This window comes from Pseudonaja textilis, chromosome 14 (assembly GCF_049901715.1).
Source record: "Pseudonaja textilis isolate UNSWEBS1 chromosome 14, rPseTex1.2, whole genome shotgun sequence".
Taxonomy (NCBI): Eukaryota; Metazoa; Chordata; class Lepidosauria; order Squamata; family Elapidae; genus Pseudonaja; species Pseudonaja textilis.
Genome location: NC_142003.1, coordinates 6,444,418 through 6,465,348, shown reverse-complemented (window position 1 = coordinate 6,465,348; position 20,931 = coordinate 6,444,418). Strand labels below are relative to the sequence as shown.

Sequence of the window (20,931 nt, the reverse complement as noted above, 5' to 3'; positions counted from 1 at the left end):
TCTTGGATTCTGTTGACTCTTATCTACCACCGATTCGCTTTGACCCTAAGCAGTTCCCATTCTTGTTTAAAGGAAGCATGGAATAAATATGTTCTCATTTTGGATCTAACCCCAATTCCCTATTTCTTGCACCTGACAGAGCAGGACAGAGGTGGTATTCCCTAACCCACCAAGCCACGCCCACCAAACCATGCCATGCCCACCAAGCCACACCCACAGAACCGGTAGTAAAAAATGTTGACTCTCACCACTGGGTGGGGGTTAAAAGAGGGATCCGCCTAGAATCCCTACATAGCCACAAGTGAACTAAATCCAACGCCCACTTCCCTTGAATGCTGCTGACCCTTACTTAACTCTAAGCAGGTGCCAACAATTAGTGGAGAAGGTTCATGCGCACAGGTTTTTATAAATAAATCAGTTTAATTGAGCCTTCACATGTGGACGTAATCTTGTGTGCTCACATCAAGTCATTGTTGACCGAAACCAGCTACTCTTCTCTTCTCCAGAATGGAACGTCCCCAGCCTGGTTCTTTTGATGTTCTACCAGTGTACCATCAACATTATAATGGAATCCATTCACCTTGTTTCTACTCATTCTCTTCTCTTCCCTTCTACCTTTCCCAATGTTATAAATTTCAAGACAGTTAGGTTTTGGAAGATTCTGTTAATGTAGTTTTAAAATAAAATAGAATTAGCTCCTCTGGTTGTATTTCCTGTCTGATCTACAGTACTTGACATCAATCTTGCAAGTCTGAAAGTACAGATCTACCATCATCATTTTTACAGTCTGAGAAACTAAGGAAGTCCCTCCCAAACTTCTTACCTGGCCCATTATTCAGTTGCAGGCTATGCTTTGACCATTCCGTAGACCACATTTTTTGCTCCTTCTCTCAAGGTCTTTCTCACATACCATCATCGCTATCAAGAAAACTGTAATGAGATGGAGTTACCAGAAATTAAGTCCGCTTTGAAGACTTCATTTTTCTTTCCAGCAGTTTTTCCAATCCCTTGAGAATACATCTTTCCCAACCCATGGTTATGATGCTTTGCATTGCATCCAATTTGATACTGGGAGACATTTTCCACACTATTGATTTTTAAATGTATAAACACTGATCCGGATCTTCTTTTTCTCCTCAGCCTACAGATCTCTTCCTGAATTTGGTGTTTGCACTTCGACAGGTCTCCGCTGATGTCTTGATGGATCTGTGGCAGAGTCCTTCTTCCAAATGTCAAGATAACTGGTAAGGTGGCTAAAAATAGTCCCAGAAGTAGCTCAGAAGGCAATGTGGAACATTTAATTAAGATTTATCGGACAATCCCAAGATCTCTCACTCTCCTCCACATAGATGGGAGTTTACACTTACAGCAATAGGTACTCTACCTTTGAGTAAGATGCAGAAGAGATTCAACTAATTCCATGTCAAGAACACCTCCAGATATGTTCAGAGACATAGACTGAGAGACTTAGACAGGTCCTTTTGAGCTCTTTATGCCAAGCCTAGTGCTCAGAGCTAGTTTTCCTCCTAAGCAGTAGGTGGTTGTGTTGAATTTGGTTATGTCTTACTGAGAGATCTATTTAGTGGAATTTCATGGGGAAAAAAAACACCTCCTAAGCCCAAGGAAAAGATAGCTGAATTATTTCTGTTATATCAAACCTTTCAGCCTCGGTGGAATGGATTTCTGAAAACAAAAAAGGATGCTTGCAAAAGATTGGTATGGATTTATCTTTTCTAAATGAGTAGCTGTGATTCTTCTTGAAGTCAAGAAAGAGTCAAAAAGAGGTTCAGGAGTATCAGAGAAGCTCAAACTTTACCTCATGATAGATGGTGGCCAATATACCTGTATATACATATTCAGTTTCCGTTAACACCATTTTCCTTTTAATAAATCGAATGAGCCCCTGTGGGAATTCAGTTTTCTTAGTTGTAAGAATCCAGCTGGGGCTAATCAACAATGTAGAATTCATGGGTGGGGAAAAAAATACCCTTTGCCTTCTTACAAGGCTAACCTGTCTAGATTAGCCATCTGCCTAGCTTAGGGCTGAGGTTATTCCTATTTTTTATTTTTATATATTAAATTTCTATACCGCCCATCTCACCTAAGTGACTCTGGGCAATTTACAACAAAAACATTCCAGCTCTGTGAATCTCAACCTATCAATCACCTTATAAATCTCAATGTATCAGTTTATTGGTCTCAACTAATCTCAACCTATATCAACCATCTTATGAATCTCAATATATGAGTTTTTCAGTCTCAATGTATGAGTTTATCAGTGTCAACTTGATAGCCCTATCAATCTATCGGTCTCCATCAAACAAGCAACCTAGCAAACTGTCCGTTCTTTACATATCTCAATTTTGTTACCATTCTTGCATTTCTTTCAGGCGGCCTCTCTTGGATGCTCTTCCCTTTTGTGCAACTGAACCCTGCGTCATCCTGATGAAAAAGCTGATTATTTTGCAAGAAGTAGAAGAGGACCGCATTGACCATTTCCTGAGGTCCCTCACCTTCATTCCAGAGCCCACTGCAGGCATGATCGATGCTTTAGCTGTAAGCAGGATAACGGATGGCTTGATTGTGGCTGCTTGTTGAGATGTATCAGCTGTATTCACATAAAAGGCTAATCTAAAAAAAACAGAGTCTAGAAACCAAAATGGGTAAATCAGAATCATCAAGAAAATTAGAGGTTGTTGCATGAACCAGATGACCGTTTAAATCCACAATAAAGTTGGTTAGTCAGTTGATTAGATGGTTGGTTAGTTGGTTGGATGGATGGATGGTTGGATGGTCAGTCAATCAGTTGGTTAGTTGGTTGGCTGGCTGGCCAGCTGTCTCTTGGTTGGGGTATGCTGAATGATTGACCTGGTACACTGTGTATCTTAAACAGGACATATGGTTTAATTTTTCTGAAAACCTAATCATGGGTACAGTATAGAATGTATATGATTATTCATACAAGGAACAAGCAATACAATGTCCTGTAGATATTTTGGATGTCAGTTTTTATCATTGTACACTTGTGTTTATAAGTTGGCATTCATTTCCTGCATAAAACTCACATATTTGAACACATGGCTATTTTTAACTGTGATGTGATTGGTTTTTTTGTTGATTATTGATAGGTTTGTTGTTTTAATGTTGTTTCCTGGTTGTCTAATGTTGTGAACCACTACCAACTAGCTTTGTCAGGAGTGTGCAGGTGTACATCTGAAAAATAAATATATAAAGAGAGAATCAATTTGAGAATCAGAATTTTAGCTCGTATGTCAAAAGTGCTCAAACTTAAGGAAAGGAGGTAAAAAAAATAGAGAGACTACAGTTCAGCTCCTGAGTTCCCCCAAATCTTTATAATTGATTAAGTCTGGCATCAAATGCCTTCCTTTAGGTCCCACCATTGGCCCAATACAACCCAGTATTTGATCTTCTGCCATGCTGTCCAGATTCCCTCTCGAGGTTCTTCATTACATTTATCTCCAGATCTATCTTAATCTAACTTGATCCCCCCAATTATATCATATAACATAATGTTCTTACTTTTCTATCTCTCTTGTTCAGCCTCTGTTGGAGTTACCCAAAGAACGGCAAATAGCGTTCTTAGCCTTAACGTCTTTGCTGCATCACTTCTGCTCCACAAGAACCAACTGTGACCAAGTACCAGCGGTATTGAGAATTATGAAAATTCTGGGAAGACGCCTAGGGAGGAAATGCTCTGGGTCCAGATTGAAGGGAACTGCTCAGGTAGAGTCTTCTGTTTGGTTAAAGATGAAGAACACCGAGTCTCTTTTTGTTTTGAGGGTTGTTGTCCTTCCAGATTTATTTGTGGGATGTCTCACTCAACTTCACTTGGGCTTCTCAGATGGAACTGATCTTAAATGCGATTGGAAATGCAGGGCTGGCTGCAACGTCTTTGACAACACTCCTGAGTTCCTGTGCGGTGCTGAAAAACAACCCTAATGAAATCCGGCTGGCAGCCATTGAAGCTTTCCGGCGCATCCCTTGTGCAGCCAACGTAGGTGATGTAGAGTGGATTGGCCATCCCATTTTAAATAAAATACACCATCAGTCTGGTAGAGAAAAAAAGAGCAAATTAAGTGTTAAAGACATGATTGCTGGATCTGAATATATAGCCACAAGATCCAACTCTCTTCCTATTCATTGGATGATCCTGGGATCTAGTATTAGTATTACTAAAGCGAGTTCCTACTGTATTGCTGTATTTTCTTCACTAGCTTTCAATCTGAGCTAAAATGCTACATTGGTAACAATGATGATCTTAATCACGGTTCTTTAAGAAGCCATTCATGGTTTGATTGTTAGATAATAAAGACTCAAATTGGGCATAGACATAAGCCATGATTTTCAGACCCCAGTGTTTGGGTTTCCACAATGAAAGCCCAAATCCTTAGAGCTTAGCTGAAAGGTAAACCAAGTTATTATAAACTTTCCTCAGCGAGAAAGTGGATTCTAGCTTTGCATCAGTATAATCCTTTCTTAATCTTTTCCAATTCTCTAACACTGTTTTGATGTGAGCAGAACTGAGTGCAATATTCTAAGTGTAATTGCACTATATATATTGGTTAACTCCTCTTCTCCTCTTCTTTTTCCTCATATTGCCTTGCCTTCCTTTACCTTACCTTACCATCATTTTCCTACTTTACTTTAAATACTTTACTTGAAATTTTAAATTTGCAAGCCATAATTTAAAACCTAGGATTTCCTTCCTTCCCCAAATCTCTTACAAAGGCACGGTTGATTTTTCAGACAATAGTTAACATAACCTGTATGCATGTTATGAAATAAGGAGTTCAAAATGGCTGCTTGCCCAACACCTAGTGGTTAGTTTCTTCTGCAGAAAATAAAAACCGTTCCCATTTGAACATTAAACCTTAGCAAAATCTTGCACTAAGGCTAATCTATTGTTAATGAGGTTCTTGGGACATTGAAATGAGATATGAATGGATGTGGCCAACATTTGATAAACATTCTTTACCCTATATTCTTTCATGTTAGCGTGCTGTATTGGTCCAGCTGTTTCAAACCTATGATGAGAATGTTGAGATCAGAATTGCTTCGTATCTTATGGCCATGAAATGTCCTAGCAAAGATTTATTTAATCACATTAAATGGACTTTGCAGGAGGAGCGATCCAGCCAAGGTAAGAGGGGGTCTTTCCTTAGATATTCCCCATCTCTGGAAGAATTGGCTATTATCCTAAGTGCAAGAATTTGGTTACAAGTTTCACTGAATTGTAAGGGACTTATTTATGAATAAATACATGATTGCATTAGTTAAGCTGCAAACATATCCATATTTATTTGGGAAAAAATGCGACTGAACTCAGTGAGACATTACTTCTAGAAAGACATGCTTAGAAAGAACTATAATGTACAAAACATCTGCAGAGAGGTTATAGGCATGTTCACCTATCTTTGTTAAACCTCATCTTGATTAAACAGTTGATTGAATAATCTGCAATTTGTTGGCTTTAATTAGAACGCTATGATTGATAAAGAATAGTGCCTAAGTTTGCCCCGAATATTCAGCCTCAAATAATCAAAGTACATAATGTAAAAATCTTGTCATAACATTTTAGGTTTTTGCAGGATGAAAGTAATTGTAGTAATCCAGCATCTCTGAAGTCATCAAGTTAGAAGCAATTTTGCTGTATTCCGCATTAGGTTTAGCTTCTGTTTTCCAATAATTGAACTGTTTTGTTGTTGTTTGTGTGTGTGTGTCTGTATATATTTTTTGAGTGGGGTCTTTTGTCTGGAGTCATCTTTCTGAGCTCTTAAGAACAGAAGACCCACTAAAACAGGATCTTAGGAACTCTCTTCCTGAAGACATCCTTCTCAAGGAATTTGATTGGGAAACATGGAAATTTTCTTCCTACACAGATGTTACCTTCCACTCAGGTAGCTGAATGCATTATGAATGAATGAACGAATGAATGAATGAATGAATGAATGAACGAATGAATGAATATTAAGTCCTTGGGTTTTTATGCATTAAGTCTTAAACTTTGGGCAATACACAATGATCAATAATTGGCTGTTTGAGCTCTGCCTTGAATTGCATTTCTTCAGACATCCGAAATTTTCTGTAGAGTTTTTTTCAGTTTATTAAAAAAATGTGGTCATCATATCTATAGAATCTGAATGTTAATTCTTCTTGTTTAGAGCCTTTTTAAATACAGGTATTTTCTACCTGTGTAAAAAATACGGTCACTTAACAATCACATATCTGAAATGTGAGCCTGTATAATCAAGATGCACAGTTTGTTCATTTGTGCCAGAAGCATCACAATTAAAATAGGGCATACTGTGCAACATCAAATTTAAAATATAAAATAAAGGTTAAAATATGTGCAAGTGAAACAAATCTTGCCCAGAAACTAGCAACATTAACTGTGTTCTGTCTCACTGCCATGATGTTCTGGTCTGTCATGTGTCTTGCACTGATCAGGACACTAAAGGCAGGTATATATATATATATATAGCTGTGTTGTATACACAACTGGACACTTCAACAAGACAAGTTTTTCTTCTAACTGAAGTATTTTTGGGAACTCTTTCCATTCCAGCGATGGCCAGTGGAAATGCTGAGGCTCAGGTCATCTTCTCACCCGCTTCTTTTATCCCACGTTCGATCCTGACCAATTTCACCCTCCATCTGCTGGGACGGGCTATCAACCTCTTAGAGGCAAGTGACCTGAAAGACACATGAACCAATTATTAGGCATAATGCTGCATAAATTTGTCACGCACAGGAATCCAGATTTGTATTCTTAGGAACAGATGAAACTTCTTCCTCCCAAGTCAGGTCATGATTGATCCAGCCATGACCAGAATCCCCAGGCTGATGTCCCTCTAGATAAGTAGGAATCAACAGCAGTCAATTGGCTCCTACCCTGCAGACATCAAAAGCTTTGCCCTCCACAATCGTAGCTACCTTCCTTTCTTCAGAGAGTGTAAAAAAGTCTGCCTTATTTTCAATACTGAAGCAAGTTTCCATCAACCAGGTCCATCTTACATACGTGGAATTAGAATTCACCATTTCAGTTTGAATCTATGTTGTGCTTTGTTGCTGATTTCCGAAAGCTGGAAAATTAGTTTCTGACTACATATGGATGCATTGAAAATATATTGTAAGCCACCCAGAGTTACGGAGCGTAAGTGAGCAGCCATATAAATTTTCATAACTAAATAAAGTCCATGAATTCAGGTCAAGAGTAATTTTTTTTTCTCTAGCCTAGACTCATAACAGAGTCTTCCGAACAAGATGAATTGATAGTTTGCAAGAATTTCAGCAACTAAACTTCTCCCCGCTGGCACTGATTTATACGTAAAGCAGAATTTTTCCTAATTTATTGTTCACAGCTCTTCTGTGATCAGGGAAAGAGAGAGTTGTTCTTGTCAATAATGGGTTATGGCAAGTGTTTATTTATGCAGCTGTCTTCTGAACAATTATCAGTCAACGCTTTCATATAAAAGATCATACTAGCCAATATAAAGCGATAATCATAGCACCAAAAGACAAATGAGATTATAGTAATGTGTACTGGTGATAATAATGAACACGAAGCATAAAGTCAGATTAACTATAAAAGCTTCCGAAATTGTTTTCCAATCGTTCTAAAGGTTTCCTAAAATGCCTGAGAAAATAAAAAAAGATCCTCCTTTAGTGCTGAAAGAAAAGCATTCAACCAATGTCACATAACTATTGAATAAACCCTTCCATTGATGGTCCTTCTCATTGGATGGGATCAGCGAGGAAAGGTTATAGAACCTCAGTGGCAAAATATGGAAGCAAGCAAACAGGTAAATTAGTCTACCAAGCATTTAGGGTTTTAAGATGGGAGCCAACATGGTCCTTCAGTTAAGGCAGCAGAATGTCTGAGCCTGTGGCCTTCTAAATATAATCCCATGACTATCACTAAGTGTTGTATTTTATGATTCACGATGAATGTATTATGATGATGATGATCATGATTTATTATCATTTATGCATCTTTATGTACACTGAGAGCTTATGCACCGAAGGCAAATTCCTTGTCTGTCCAATGACACTTGACCAATAAAGAATTCTATTCTGTTCTGTTTTTTAGATTGGAGTCAGATTGGAGAATATGGAAAATGTTGTCCGGACATTTTTTGACTTTCAAGACACCAAAGGAAGGCATGTTAAGCCAGAATCTCCCATGGAGATGGTGAACAAGATTCCTCAAAATAAGCCATCATCCAAGCAATTCAATTTGAAAAGTCACCTACCTAAAGGAAATAAAACCACACTGAGAACAGAAAGCGATTGTCCACATGGACAATACCATAAGGTTAATGATTTTGTGAAAAAGGTACATTAATGTGTTATCCATAGGTATTCATTTGTTCAATTCAGGATCACTTACACCTGCACAAGGATTGTCTTGGAAGGGTTCCCATGTTGGCGTAGCTCCTCTTTCTTTCTTTCTGCTTATATTTCAGTTCACCCAAAAAATGGGGAAAAAGAAGAAGCCCAAATGCAAAGTTAATCTCAAAATCTTTGGAAATGAGCTGTCGATTTTCGACTGTGGCGATTTCAGAAACCAAGCAAAACATTACTATTTGAACCTGGCAGAGCTAATGATAAAAGTGTTGAAGGTAAGAGAACTGTGATCAGTGCAATCATTTCCAAATGTTGATCTCTGGCCCATTTCAGCAATTTCAAGTAGGACAACCACCAAACTTCTTGAGAAGGTTCCTTCTACTCTGCTTCCCCACGTCCAGCATCCGTACCTGTCTGTGGTAGAAAAAATAGCTCAGAGTCGTGTTAAAAATTAGTATTTTATTGCTTCATGCCAACTCATGAGCCCCTCCCACAGGTCAGTTGACTTATCATCATTTTTACTAATTTCCCAACAGGGCCAAGAAGTCCAGTGGAATAAAAGATTGAGCCTGGCAACAGAAGAAGTGTTGTTTCCAACCATCGCAGGGTTTCCTGCCTTCCTGGGCTTTAATGCTTCGATATCCGTCAACCTGACTGCCAGAGGAGACACAAACTTCAAGAAACACAACCATTTTTTCATCAATGGCTACCTCAAGCCAAGGTAGTGAGAAGGGTTGGAAGAGAAATTATCTCAAAGACTTGAGATTCCATCAGCCATGTAAAAATATTTTTTTTAAAAAAAGACGTTAAAATACTGTATCAAACTCTTAACAATGCAATCTCTTCTTCTCTATATATTTTGGCAGTGTTATCCTACAGATTTCTGCCCAGATGGGAACTATAGGAGTTCTTGGGAACACTGGCTTGAAATGGTCAACCATCTTGAGATCCTCGGCCAACCTTGATGGAGGAATCCAGGTGAAAAAAGGGAAAGAATTTAAATTTTTTTGGAACACTCCCGAAGACACTATGGAACTTCTACATTTCAGGTAAAACAGACACAAAATACACAGAACTGGGGGGGTCAGTCAAATGTTTCTGGAACCTCAGCTCATCCCCAGCCAACGCAGGGAGTTTTGCAGTGATGGGAGTTGTGCTTAAAATAAAACATTCAGCTTTCCAGGAATCGACCCATGCATTGCATAAAATGAACTGCATCAACAGAAACTGAAATGATGATCAAGCGTGATGAGACACTAGAGTTAGAATTCTTTATTGGCCAAGTGTGATTGGACACACAAGGAATTTGTCTTGGTGCAAATGCTCTCCACGTACATGAATAGAATAGAATAGAATAGAATAGAATAGAATAGAATAGAATAGAATAGAATAGAATAGAATAGAATAGAATAGAATAGAATAGAATTCTTTATTGGCCAAGTGTGATTGGACACATAGGGAATTTGTCTTGGTGCAAATGCTCTCAGTGTACATAAAAGAAAAGATACATTTGTCAAGAGTCAAGAATCATAAGGTACAATGCTTAATAATAGTCATAGGGTACAATAAGCAATCAAATCATACTAGGAAACAGTCAATATAAATCATAAGGATACAAGCGACAAAGTTACAGTCATACAGTCACAAGTGGGAGGTGATGGATGATAAGAATGATGAGAAGATTAATAGTAATAGTAGTGCAGACTTTGTAAACAATTGTATTGAGGGGATTATGTGAGACACTTTGCTATTTTAGTAGGATAATTATGTGCCAAATAGCCACACAAAACAGTTTTTGTGATTCCTGTGTATCAAAACTGCTCAGTGAGCTGCCTTATAGGAATTCTGATTCTCTCCTTCTTTTATAGCTCTAAACTCTACATTACTGCAAGGGAGAAAATGAAAACCATTGACGGTTTTCCAGGCCAAACTGAACTGTGCACCAGTGAGGAAGGTAACAGATCCTTTTAAACCGCTCCCTATTTTAAAGTCATTTGAAACATAAAGCCGCAGGTAGAAACTCCACGTAATCTAGAAGAAATGGGCTCATCACAAAGCATTTTGCACGATGCATGTTCATCTTAGAACAAGATATGGCTGATAGACAGTAAGAATATTTCCCTGGATGGGTGACACCAAAGAATGACACCTTCACTTTTAAAAATGGTTTTCTCCTTTTTGGTTTTAACTGCAGTATCGAAAACATTTGGCTGGCAGCTGTGTTCAGAGGTTTTTCTCCCTGATGATAAGACTAGTAGCTTCCTTCTTCCGTTCCCTGGACCTGCGAAAGTCACCGTTATGCTAAGAAAACAGGACAGAAACCTACAGCAGTATTTAATAAAAGCAGCATATAATTATGTTGCTCAGGTCTGATTCTTAACTTCTTTTTTTATATATATTTGTCAGTATTCCAGCAACCCTCCATTCTGCCCAATAACTCTGAGACAGTTCCTTTTTATTTGGATAATAACTGGCACATCTGGGGAATCCTGAATCTGAAAGTTTCGGGCTTCCTTGCAATAAGTAAAAACTACAAATCCATCGCCTGCACCCATCATCACATCACATGGCCCAATAACCATCCATCCCAGCTTGAGACTTTCTCTCACTTATGCACAAAATAACATGACCTTGAATCAGAAAAAGAATGTTATTATGTCTAACTACATATACTCTGAGAAATCCCCCCCTCCCACTTTCTCAGGCTCAAATGTGGCAGCGTACACAATAAAATAAATTTTATTTATTCGTTTTTCTTTAGCATACATTAGTGCTTGGTAAACAGTATATTGTCTGGGTCAATTTACTTTATACATAGTAATAGTAATATTGTTTATTTATACATATTAATAATCTTTCAACTTCTAACTTCTACCTCTATTATCTAACCATTGATAGAACAAATCCCATGTTAAAACATATTCTGTATCTTCTTTGTCTTTTATCTTTAGGCTTAACCTATCCATTTCTGCACTTTCTAATATTCTTTTAATTATATTTTCATCTGTAGGAATTTCCTCATTCTTCCAGTGTTGTGAAAATACAATTCTTGCTGCTGTCAAGATATTAATATTAAATATATATTCCCTTTCTCATATTTTTTCTGGTAGTATACCTAACAAAAATATTTCTGGCTTTAAATCTATATGTTGCTTTCATCTTTTCTCTGTGTATTTTTGTCCAATTTTTTTTTGCCTTTGGACATGTCCACCACATAGGATAATAGGATGGTCCAGTTCTTAACTTCTGTCTGGTATAGAGACAGACAGACAGACAGAAATGACACCTATAGTGCTAAGATTCATTTTTGTGGTCCTTGACTTGCAACCATAATTGGAATCAAAATTTCAGTTGCTAAGCCAGGCGGTTGTTAAGGGTATCACCACCGGATTTTGCAACTTTTCGACGTGATCGTTAAGCAAATCACTTCAGTTATTAAGTGAATCATGCGGTCATTAAGTAAATCTGGCTGCCCCCATTGACTTTGCTTGTTAGAAGGCAGTTGGCAAGGTTGCAAATGAGGATCAGATGACCTCAGGATGCTGCAACCATTTTAAACATATGTCAAATTTTGATCATGTGGACCATGAGGATTGTACAACAGTCGTAAATGCGAAAGCTGGTTTTTAGTCACTTATGTAGTGCCATTGTAATGTCAAATGTTTGCTAAGCAAATGGTTGTAAGTCAAGGACCACTTCTATATTTTGTAATGTGTAGCCGGTTTTGAAATTCACATTTTGAGATTTTATTTGGTCTTACGATGTATCTTTCTTCTTCTCCAGAAAGGTTCTTGGATTCCAAATGAAGCCAGGCTCCATTTCTTTATGGGGAGTCCGGAATCAGAGCTGAAGAGAAATGTGGCTTTTGACTTCCACTGGAACATCCCTCAGAGAAAAATCAGAATTGAATACACTGAGCCAAAGGCCAAAATGTTACTGAATGGTGAGAACTGAGGACCAGTTGGAACTTCTTGGTGTCCATCCGTTGGGAGATCTAAGTCATCATCATACAGGAAGCATATAACAGTAGAGCTTCCAAAATTTCTTCTTGAACACCATGTAGCATATTTATTTAGTTGTCTTCTTCTCCTTCTCCTTCTTCCTCCTCCTCCTCCTCCTCCTCCTCCTCCTTCTCCTCTTTCACCTTCTCTTTCTCTTTCCCACCACCACCATCATCATCATCTTGTCATCATCATCATGTCATCATCATCTCCTTCAAAATTTGAAAACATGAGCTTTAAAAACTCTTGAATTAGATGATCAAAGCTGCCCAGAATTCCATGGCAAAGAAGTAGTTTGAAACCCTCAAGTCTCCAAGAACTGGAAACCAAAAAGAGAGAGAAGTCAGCTGAAGATCTCTGGAAGAAGTTTTGAGAGATTGACAAAAGAATGGGCAATTCACAATTATTTATTTTTAAAAATAACAAATTTCAATCCCTATATTAGGCTACTGGAGGAAAGCTAAGAAGGAGTTAGGAAAAGGATCTTTTGTGAAAAGATCTTGTGAACGGAAGCTTTGGCTGGCTGAGGAATTCTGGGAGTTGAAGTCTACCCGTCTTAAAGTTGCCTTCCATTTGCAATTAGGCTGTCTATCCATGGGAAAACAGAAGCGGGAATTAATTTATTCTTTTTTTTTCTGCCTTTACCAGGCCAAATTGAAATCTCAAAATACTCTCGTGTTGGGCATTTGGAACTGATAGTCAATGATAACACCATTTATTACATCAAGGTAGGTATCTCACCTGTTTGGAACCAAAGACCCAGTCAATGTATCTTCTACTGAGGAAGTGCCTCTTTTTTTTTTTTAAACAAATTTTATTAATTTTCAAAGACAATACACAAACAAACAAAACATAAAACGCAAGAACATAAAACATCTTTTCTAAAAACTGCTTATTAAGTTTTAACAAAACAAATAAAACATCTTGTTTAAGTACAGCATAGTTCCAAATTATCACATTTCCATTACAAACACAATTTAATATGCATCTTACGTATTCAACTTCATATCTTATTACTCTTTTTCCAACTTCTCACTATTTTTCCCTTTACTTCTATTCGATTTTATTCATTGAACTTATACTTTCACCTGTCTTATTTACAATTTCATATGTTCTCATCCAACATTCTTAATTCTCAATAAACAAACATAAACAAACGAAGCGCCTCTTGTGGGTCTCTGACCAGATGCTTTAATCCACCAAAACCAACGAGATACGTCTGATTTCTGTAGGGCAGGACCGATTTGCAATCCGTGGCTGGAGAACCGAGCTTTGCAATCCGTCTGGAAGCCAAATTGCTAAGACACGGAAGTCCTGTTGTTCTTGCAGGAAATCTCACGAGACTGGCAGGGCAGAAGGTGGCGTTTTCAGTATCCTTGATTAACCTGTTGAAGGATGCTGCATCCTTTGCAGGTAAGGACACTGCAGCCTCAGAGAGACCACCTGGGTAAAACTGGAGACAGACCATCGTAAGTTGTGAACGACCTGTATTCCTGTTCATAAGTCGGGCATTTCTGATTTTGATAGCCTTTGTGTTTGTTCCTTAGTGTGTTTTGAGAAAAAGGCAAATAATGAGCTAAGGCACTATTCCCTGGAAGGAGAAACCCACATTCCCGGCGTTTTTGGATCTCGCATCATTTTCCTCCTGCAAAAACGAGGACACGTCTGGTCCGACATCCTGAGAATTAAATATGGATTGTTTGGTACTGTACTAGTGTTTTAAAACTATGTGGTCAGGCTTAGTTTTGGGGGAGAAAAATAAAGGGGGAAAATTCTGCCTCTGCCTACCAGCATCCATCGGTATTCCTGTCAGTGTGTGAGAGAGTTGAGGGCTGTATGGAAACTGAAACAGTATTTGCTGTATGAACAAGAAGGAGACAGCAAGGAGCCTGGGTGTGGCTTAGCTCAACTGTCCTGTACTAAAGCTGCTTGCTGCTGTGAAACTGAAACTTTTCCACTTGTGTTTTGCATTTGGAACAGATTTCTTTTCAGGTGGGGAGGGGGAGTAGAACTCCTTAGCATCAGCGCATGTTAATAATAATAATATAGGAAATACTAATGCTCTGATAGTCATTTTGAAAAATCCTTTCTTAGTGAGCCCCTAGAAGCCAAGAGGAACATAGGTGCCAAATGTCAAGTTTGTAGGCTTTATGGTTCTGGAGATTTTGTGATGATGCATGAGTTGTATTTCGCTTTTATATATGTATAGATAAATTCCCTTCTCATCTCTATGGGTGGTATTTTTTTAAAAAAAACAGCCATTCTGGAGAATGGATTCACTTAATGACCATGTAGTTCACTTAATGATCCTGTCATTGGATTCACAACTGTAGCGATTCACTAACAACAGCATTAAATGGTTTTAAAATCGAGTCAAGCCAGGTGGCTGGCCCAGTTAATGCATTTTCTTAAGAAAAATGGGAAAATCGATATAGATGCTTAAAAGGATTTATGGAAAATTTGATCAGGCTACTCGTTTCCAAATCTGAGTAGAATATTAGTCAGTAGCATGAAATCTGGAGATCTATGGGATCAGGTTCCATGATCATTAGTGATGTTGGGAATTGATCTAAATCTTGGGGAAACACCTGATCAGGAAAGACAGAGAAGGCTGTCAAAAAACATTCCAATTTGTAATGAAAACATTTCTCCACCCCTGCATGCGTGCTTCATCGGAGAAGGAGATGCCAAGAAGCTCCAGCATGAATGCAACATGACTCAGAAGTTAAAGCTGGAGAACAGCTGGCCAGATGTTTACAGACTGGATTTGGAGCACAAATTTCACTGTACTCGGAGTCTAACTTACAATCACAAGGTAAAGAGATGCATTGGTTCCAAAAAGGTGCAAACCCCAGTAAGCAATAGCACTCTTAGACTTATATACTGCTTTACAGTGCTTTTACAGACCTCTCTAAGCACTTTACAGAGTCAGCCCCCAACAATCTGGGCCCTCATTTTACCCACCTCGGAAGGACGGAAGGCTGAGTCAACCTTGAACCTGGTGAGATTCGAACTGCCAAATTGCAGCCAGCCAGCAGCCAGCAGAAGCAGCCTGCAGTACTGCACTCTCACCACTGCGCCACCATGGTTCATGTAGTTATTCTCTACAATGGGTGACTAGGACCTGGCACAAATTCCACAATCCAGGACTGTCTCCCAAATGTTTCTTCTTGGAAGAGCAGTTGCTAGGAAGGAAGAGGCTAAACGCTCGAAACCTGTAACCTTTCTCCAGGTCCATTTGCAGCATGAAGACACTGCAACTCAGCTGCACTCCCGCTTGGAGGCTAACTACGGGAAACACTGGGATGAAGCCAACAATATGAGGAAGCTGATCATCAGCCAGATGTTCAAAAATCATTCGCAGGCCACTCTGAGGAGCTACTTCATGGAGGTAGGCTTAGCACAGGGGTTGGTAACCTTAAACACAAAGAGCCACAAAGGTCCTAACCAGAAGTCCCTTGTTCAATTCTGGAGCCAATCGGAAATTCAGTTCCCCCCACCATAGAGCCTCCTCCTAGTGTGGCGTCCTTTTTCCTCTGCCAACCGGAAGTCCATTTCCGCTACCATTAGAGCAGGGGGTGGAATGTGACAGGGTTAACTACCAGTTCGGGATTTACGAGCTTCCCTGCACGCTGTGAGCCACACGCCTGTAAATCCTCATCAGCAGGCTGTGTGCAGAGATGCAGCCTTTGAAACAGACCTGTTTTCCTGCTTTTTTAACTGCAGCTGTGCCTCGTTCAGCAGCTGAAGTTGAAAAAAAATCAGGAAATAAAGATCAGATAAGACCCGGGGTGGGCAGGTGGACAAAAACATCAGCAGACATAGAACCGGTTCTATGTCTGCTGCTCTTCAGAGCTACCGGTTCTACAGAGTTGGACAAAACTGGTAGAAACTCACCCCTGCATTAGAGTCTCCACCTAGCATGGCCTCCTTTTTCCTCTACCTGTCCTAACCAAAAGCCCTATCAATTGGGGAGCCGACCAGTGACAGGGAGCCACAGCAGAGGGATGAAAGAGCCACCTGCGGCTCCGGAGCCACAGGTGGCTGACCCTTGACTTAGAAGGACTAAATGTGTCACATTTTTGAATGGGTTTGTCTGGTGTTGGAAGGCGAGTAGGCGAGTTAGACAGTCTCCAATCTCCATTTGACTGTCAGCCCCCAACCTACTTTGCAAAGTCATGGCAATGATAAAGTGAGAAGAGACCCCCATAGCGAAGGCTTTGGCTGTATCAATCCAGCCTCCTTCACAAAAGTCCTATCAAGCACCATTTGTTTTGAGCTTCCTGCCATGATGATTGCAGCATCCTGGGTCATGTGTTCCAGAGGTGGTATTCAGCAGGTTCTAATCAGTTCTGGAGAACCGGTAGCGGAAATATTGAGTAGTTCGGAGAACCGGCAAATACTGCTTCTGACTGGCCCCACCAACCCCATCTATTCTCTGCCTCCCATTGAGTCCCAGCTGATCGGTTGGGTCTTCTTTGGTTGCCCTGCACAGAAGAACGGAGCTGGAAAGCAGGTTAGGGGGGTTGGGAGCAAATGCAACAACCTGTCCCCAGAAGTGGGGAGGGAATAGGGATTCTGCAGTATTATTCCCCTGTGACGCCCACCAAGCCACGCCCATTAAACCAGTAGTAAAAAAAATTTTAATCCCACCACTGATGTGTTTGCCATTTGAGACCTTCCCAACTGGCCTCCAGGAAGCAAATTCCCTTCAAAGCAGGTCTTCAAGTTGTCTTTTTTTAAAATCCTCCAAATCATCCCTACTGCAGTTGTCAAGCAGATAGTATTGTTTTGTTATTTGTTGATTAAGAATTGCTGGCATTAATGCCATACATTTATTGCAACACTTGCTGCTACCCCAATTGCTTAGTGGTACAGATACTGATACTCTTGTTCGTGCTCAAAGTCCATGGGGAAAGCTGAATTCACTTAACAACCATGTTGTCAGGATTCTGGCAGTTAGTTACCCCTATTTAAATCATGAATCTCGAGCCAAACTTCCAGAACTTCAGAAGGATTTATTGGGAATTAAACCGTCTGGCACTGCCTGGGTGTAGCCGACTCTGAGACACATAATTCACTGTCACCCTTGATCTGGTTTCCCCCCACCCCCTGGGTGTATCATAATTTGTATTCTCCAATGAGACACATCCATAGCCAAGAGTCATCAACCATACTCTCCAGTTAGAATTTTGCACGGCAGAAACTTCAGTCACCTAGTTACTATCTTTGAAAACATTGATGGAAATGCAGTTTCGGTTTTGCAAGCCGCTGCACTGCTCCCTCCTCCCTTTCTGTTGGCAACTCTAAAAAGACCATAGAACTATTTTATGAGTTGACACATATGATTCATTTAACAGCTGAAGGGCTTTGCTACATAACTGTGGCAAAGATGGTTGTAAACTCAGGCATGACTCACCTTGGTTAGAGATGGAAACTCTGGCTCTGATTTTGGTCATAAATCAAGGGCTACCTGTAGCCACTGATCCTTTGCATCCAAAGACTTCCTTTTCCTATAACTTGGGCACAACTGATTTTTCCTTCTAGTTCATGATCCAAGTGCCTGAAAAGAATCTGGATTACAGGACTCGGCTGCAGCATTCCAGATCTTTCCACCCTTCTCTAGAAAGCAACACCAGTTTCAAGGTGCATTATAACAACCGCATCCTTTTTATAGCTGACCTGCAGTGGAAAAATGTTTCTGGCCGTTTGCTGAAGAAATGGGAAGGTAAGATTCCAATCGCACGCATGGCCTGAAAGTCTCGTCCTGGTGGTGGTGATGTTTTACTGGAAAAAAATAATAAAGGATCAACCTCAGAGGTTGGTCAAGAAAAAAAAACATCATAATTGTTTATATTTATGTAATTTTGCTTTACCAACATATATGTGAGAATTAAACCAAGAAAAAACTTTACAAAAACACGTATTTCAGATGGGCGGCTATAGAAATTGAATAAAATGGATGGATGGATGGATGGATGGATGGATGGATGGATGGATGGAAAGAGAGAGAGAATGATAGATGAGAGAGAGAGAGAGAGAGAGAGAGAGAGAGAGAGAGAAACAAAAAAATCTAAACGAGTTAAAGCACATTTATTTTCAAAAGACCCTTCAAACTCCTTATTTTCACAAGAATGTGAAAGATTGTGCATTGTGGTTCCCTTTGCATGGGAAAAATTTAAATGATGCGTATAAAGAACCAATTGGAGTTATTAGAAAATAAGTATACCTAAAGGGCAGCTTTCAGAAACAAAGTGTTCTCTTCTTTACAGGTACATTCAACATGGACACACCTTGGCTGTATCTGTATGTCACTCACAAATTCCACCAGTTCCAGCAGTCGGCTTTCTTCACCACTGTTGAATTGACCGTCGGTAAAGCTTTTGTTGTCAAGGGCTTAATCCTGGAGCTCTATTGTAAAGACCACGACATTGAGAAGGAAGGCAGAATTGAGCTCCGCACATCGACAACTACCTATCTGAGAGTTAGTTTCTTCCTCTTGGCTGCCTTGGTTGATTCCCTCTCTTCCCGTTGCAATTGTAGGCTGGAGCGTTGCCAAGTAGCCACTGTGACAATATTCTGAATATACACATATTGGGTGAAATGCTTTAATTGCAGAGCAATTAGTGAGCCGTTTCCAAAAACGCTTAGAAAGGAAGCATTTGAACTTAGTGCCAATTCAAAGATGCCAGTCACAGTTTGAGCAAGGTGGTTATTCCTTCCTCTCCCAGAACTGTAAATCTACTGAAGACTGCTATATTGTAGTTTCCTTGCAAGGAACAGCTGTCTGGAGCATTTGGGGATGACCTCAAGTCATCTCCTAGTCCAGAGAAGAATTTGGAAGAGCCTGTCTACTCGATGTTTCTTCATTCTGCGGCAGTTGCCATTTCTCCTCCTAGAAGCCAGGTTCATATGGACTTCCTTTAGTTAGTTTTAGTACCAAGAAGGAAGCATAGAGTAACAAACCTTGAGAACGGAGTTAGGAAACTTCTAGCCCATTTGTAGCAAACAGTTCATGAAGATGGGATCTCCTTGAAGGGATTGAATCTAGTCTCTCAAAGGGCTAGCTGTCAGGATTCCGACGGATGCCCTAATTAAACCATGAGCCTAGTGCCAAGTTTAAAAAGAAATCCAGTTATTTATTAGGAACAACATGTTCGGTACATACCCAAATGAAGTCAGCTCTGCCTCACGTAATTTACGGCCCACCTATGACCCTGTTTCTGCCCTCCCCCCAAGGTGTGTCATAAATCACATTCTCCAACGGAGCACTTTCATGGGCTGTAGGGATCACGCCTCTTCGGTTGGTCCTGGTAGCCTGGGATACCAGCCCGGAAGAAGGTATGCATGGCATGTGCTTCTGGTTGTGGCTACCATGTTGCTCCATCAGTTTTCCCCCACCTATGGCAACTCTGGAGTAGGCCAGGAATGTTTTACCAGTTGACACTAGCATCATGGGCAATGAACCCATTCCTCCAAAAAGCCAGGAATAACCTCTGCAATCTACTAAAGACAACTCCCTCTCTTTTCTCTTCTGTCAGTCTCAAGATAGTTTCACACATTCAAGTTGTGGACTACTTCAGATTAAATGGACTTGTCTGTTATTTCTGGATGGCGACCAGGCAGAAATTTAGCTTGTTGTATTCAGAGTCCAGTAAATGAGGATCCATTAAACAAAGGTTACACTCTGTTACAGAACTTAGAAAATAAGCAAATTGTTACTAGTTAACAAGCTCAACCACATGAAGTTATTAAGTTATGAACAGGCGTCACAATTAAATAATAAGGAGACAATGTGTTACAAAGAAAAGGCATCGCTTCTAGAATTCTCTTTATTTCCAAAAATGACAGAATTGAGAATATCTTCTTTTGACTTATTAGGCATCCACAATCAATCGTTTTACGGAAGGTTTCCTGCACAGCCAGAATGAAATAATGTCATCGTGGAGCCAACTAATAAAGCACGAAGTCCTCCTGGAAAACAATCAACACACCAAATTTCTTCATTTTAGACTGACATCTGCAAAGAAGGAATTTAATCTGACGGCATCTTATTGCCACTTGGAAGCGGTAAAATGATATCTCCTTTTTTGGCAAAGAACAGGAGAAATGGGATCTATGAACAGGCACGTGCTGGCTGGGGAATTCTGGGAGTTGAACCAGGGGTGGGATTCAAAAATCCCAGCAACCGGTTTGCTGCCCAGTTGTTGGGTGACTGTGGCCATGGTGGGCATAGCCTACCAGAACTTCCGGGAAGGCTGTTTTTCACCTTCCCAAGGGTTCAGGCCTCTCGGAGGGCGAAAATGGTGGAAGCCAGAAGCAGGCCCATTTCCGGTACTTCTGGGACGGCCATTTTTTCCCCCTCCAAGAGTCTCCACGTTGACCCTGCCCTTACCTGCATAGAAAATGGGCTGTGTGGAGACTCCTGGGAGTGGAAGGGAGGCGAAGAGTGGGCAGGGCCAGCCGGTCGGTTCAAATACCAGTTCGGCAAACCAGATGCAAATTTAACAACCGGTTCACATGAACCGGTCTGAACCGGTAGAATTCCACCCCTGAATTGAAG

General features: G+C 40.1%; 1 protein-coding gene across 1 annotated transcript in view; it reads left to right on the top strand.

The window, feature by feature from the left end:
- The window catches only part of APOLTP (apolipoprotein lipid transfer particle homolog), a 66,949-nt gene that overhangs the window by 9,427 nt on the left and 36,591 nt on the right, over nucleotides 1-20,931 (top strand). Inside the window, exons 8-29 of the mRNA XM_087912745.1 lie at nucleotides 1,141-1,244; nucleotides 2,391-2,556; nucleotides 3,562-3,744; nucleotides 3,863-4,015; nucleotides 5,017-5,161; nucleotides 5,760-5,918; nucleotides 6,587-6,705; nucleotides 8,111-8,356; nucleotides 8,487-8,642; nucleotides 8,904-9,088; nucleotides 9,234-9,416; nucleotides 10,236-10,321; nucleotides 10,562-10,734; nucleotides 12,151-12,310; nucleotides 13,017-13,096; nucleotides 13,601-13,781; nucleotides 13,916-14,071; nucleotides 15,050-15,183; nucleotides 15,601-15,759; nucleotides 17,916-18,096; nucleotides 18,641-18,852; nucleotides 20,250-20,438. Coding sequence (XP_087768871.1) covers nucleotides 1,141-1,244; nucleotides 2,391-2,556; nucleotides 3,562-3,744; nucleotides 3,863-4,015; nucleotides 5,017-5,161; nucleotides 5,760-5,918; nucleotides 6,587-6,705; nucleotides 8,111-8,356; nucleotides 8,487-8,642; nucleotides 8,904-9,088; nucleotides 9,234-9,416; nucleotides 10,236-10,321; nucleotides 10,562-10,734; nucleotides 12,151-12,310; nucleotides 13,017-13,096; nucleotides 13,601-13,781; nucleotides 13,916-14,071; nucleotides 15,050-15,183; nucleotides 15,601-15,759; nucleotides 17,916-18,096; nucleotides 18,641-18,852; nucleotides 20,250-20,438 — 3,510 coding nt within the window. The remainder of the gene's footprint in view (nucleotides 1-1,140; nucleotides 1,245-2,390; nucleotides 2,557-3,561; nucleotides 3,745-3,862; nucleotides 4,016-5,016; nucleotides 5,162-5,759; nucleotides 5,919-6,586; nucleotides 6,706-8,110; nucleotides 8,357-8,486; nucleotides 8,643-8,903; nucleotides 9,089-9,233; nucleotides 9,417-10,235; nucleotides 10,322-10,561; nucleotides 10,735-12,150; nucleotides 12,311-13,016; nucleotides 13,097-13,600; nucleotides 13,782-13,915; nucleotides 14,072-15,049; nucleotides 15,184-15,600; nucleotides 15,760-17,915; nucleotides 18,097-18,640; nucleotides 18,853-20,249; nucleotides 20,439-20,931) is intronic.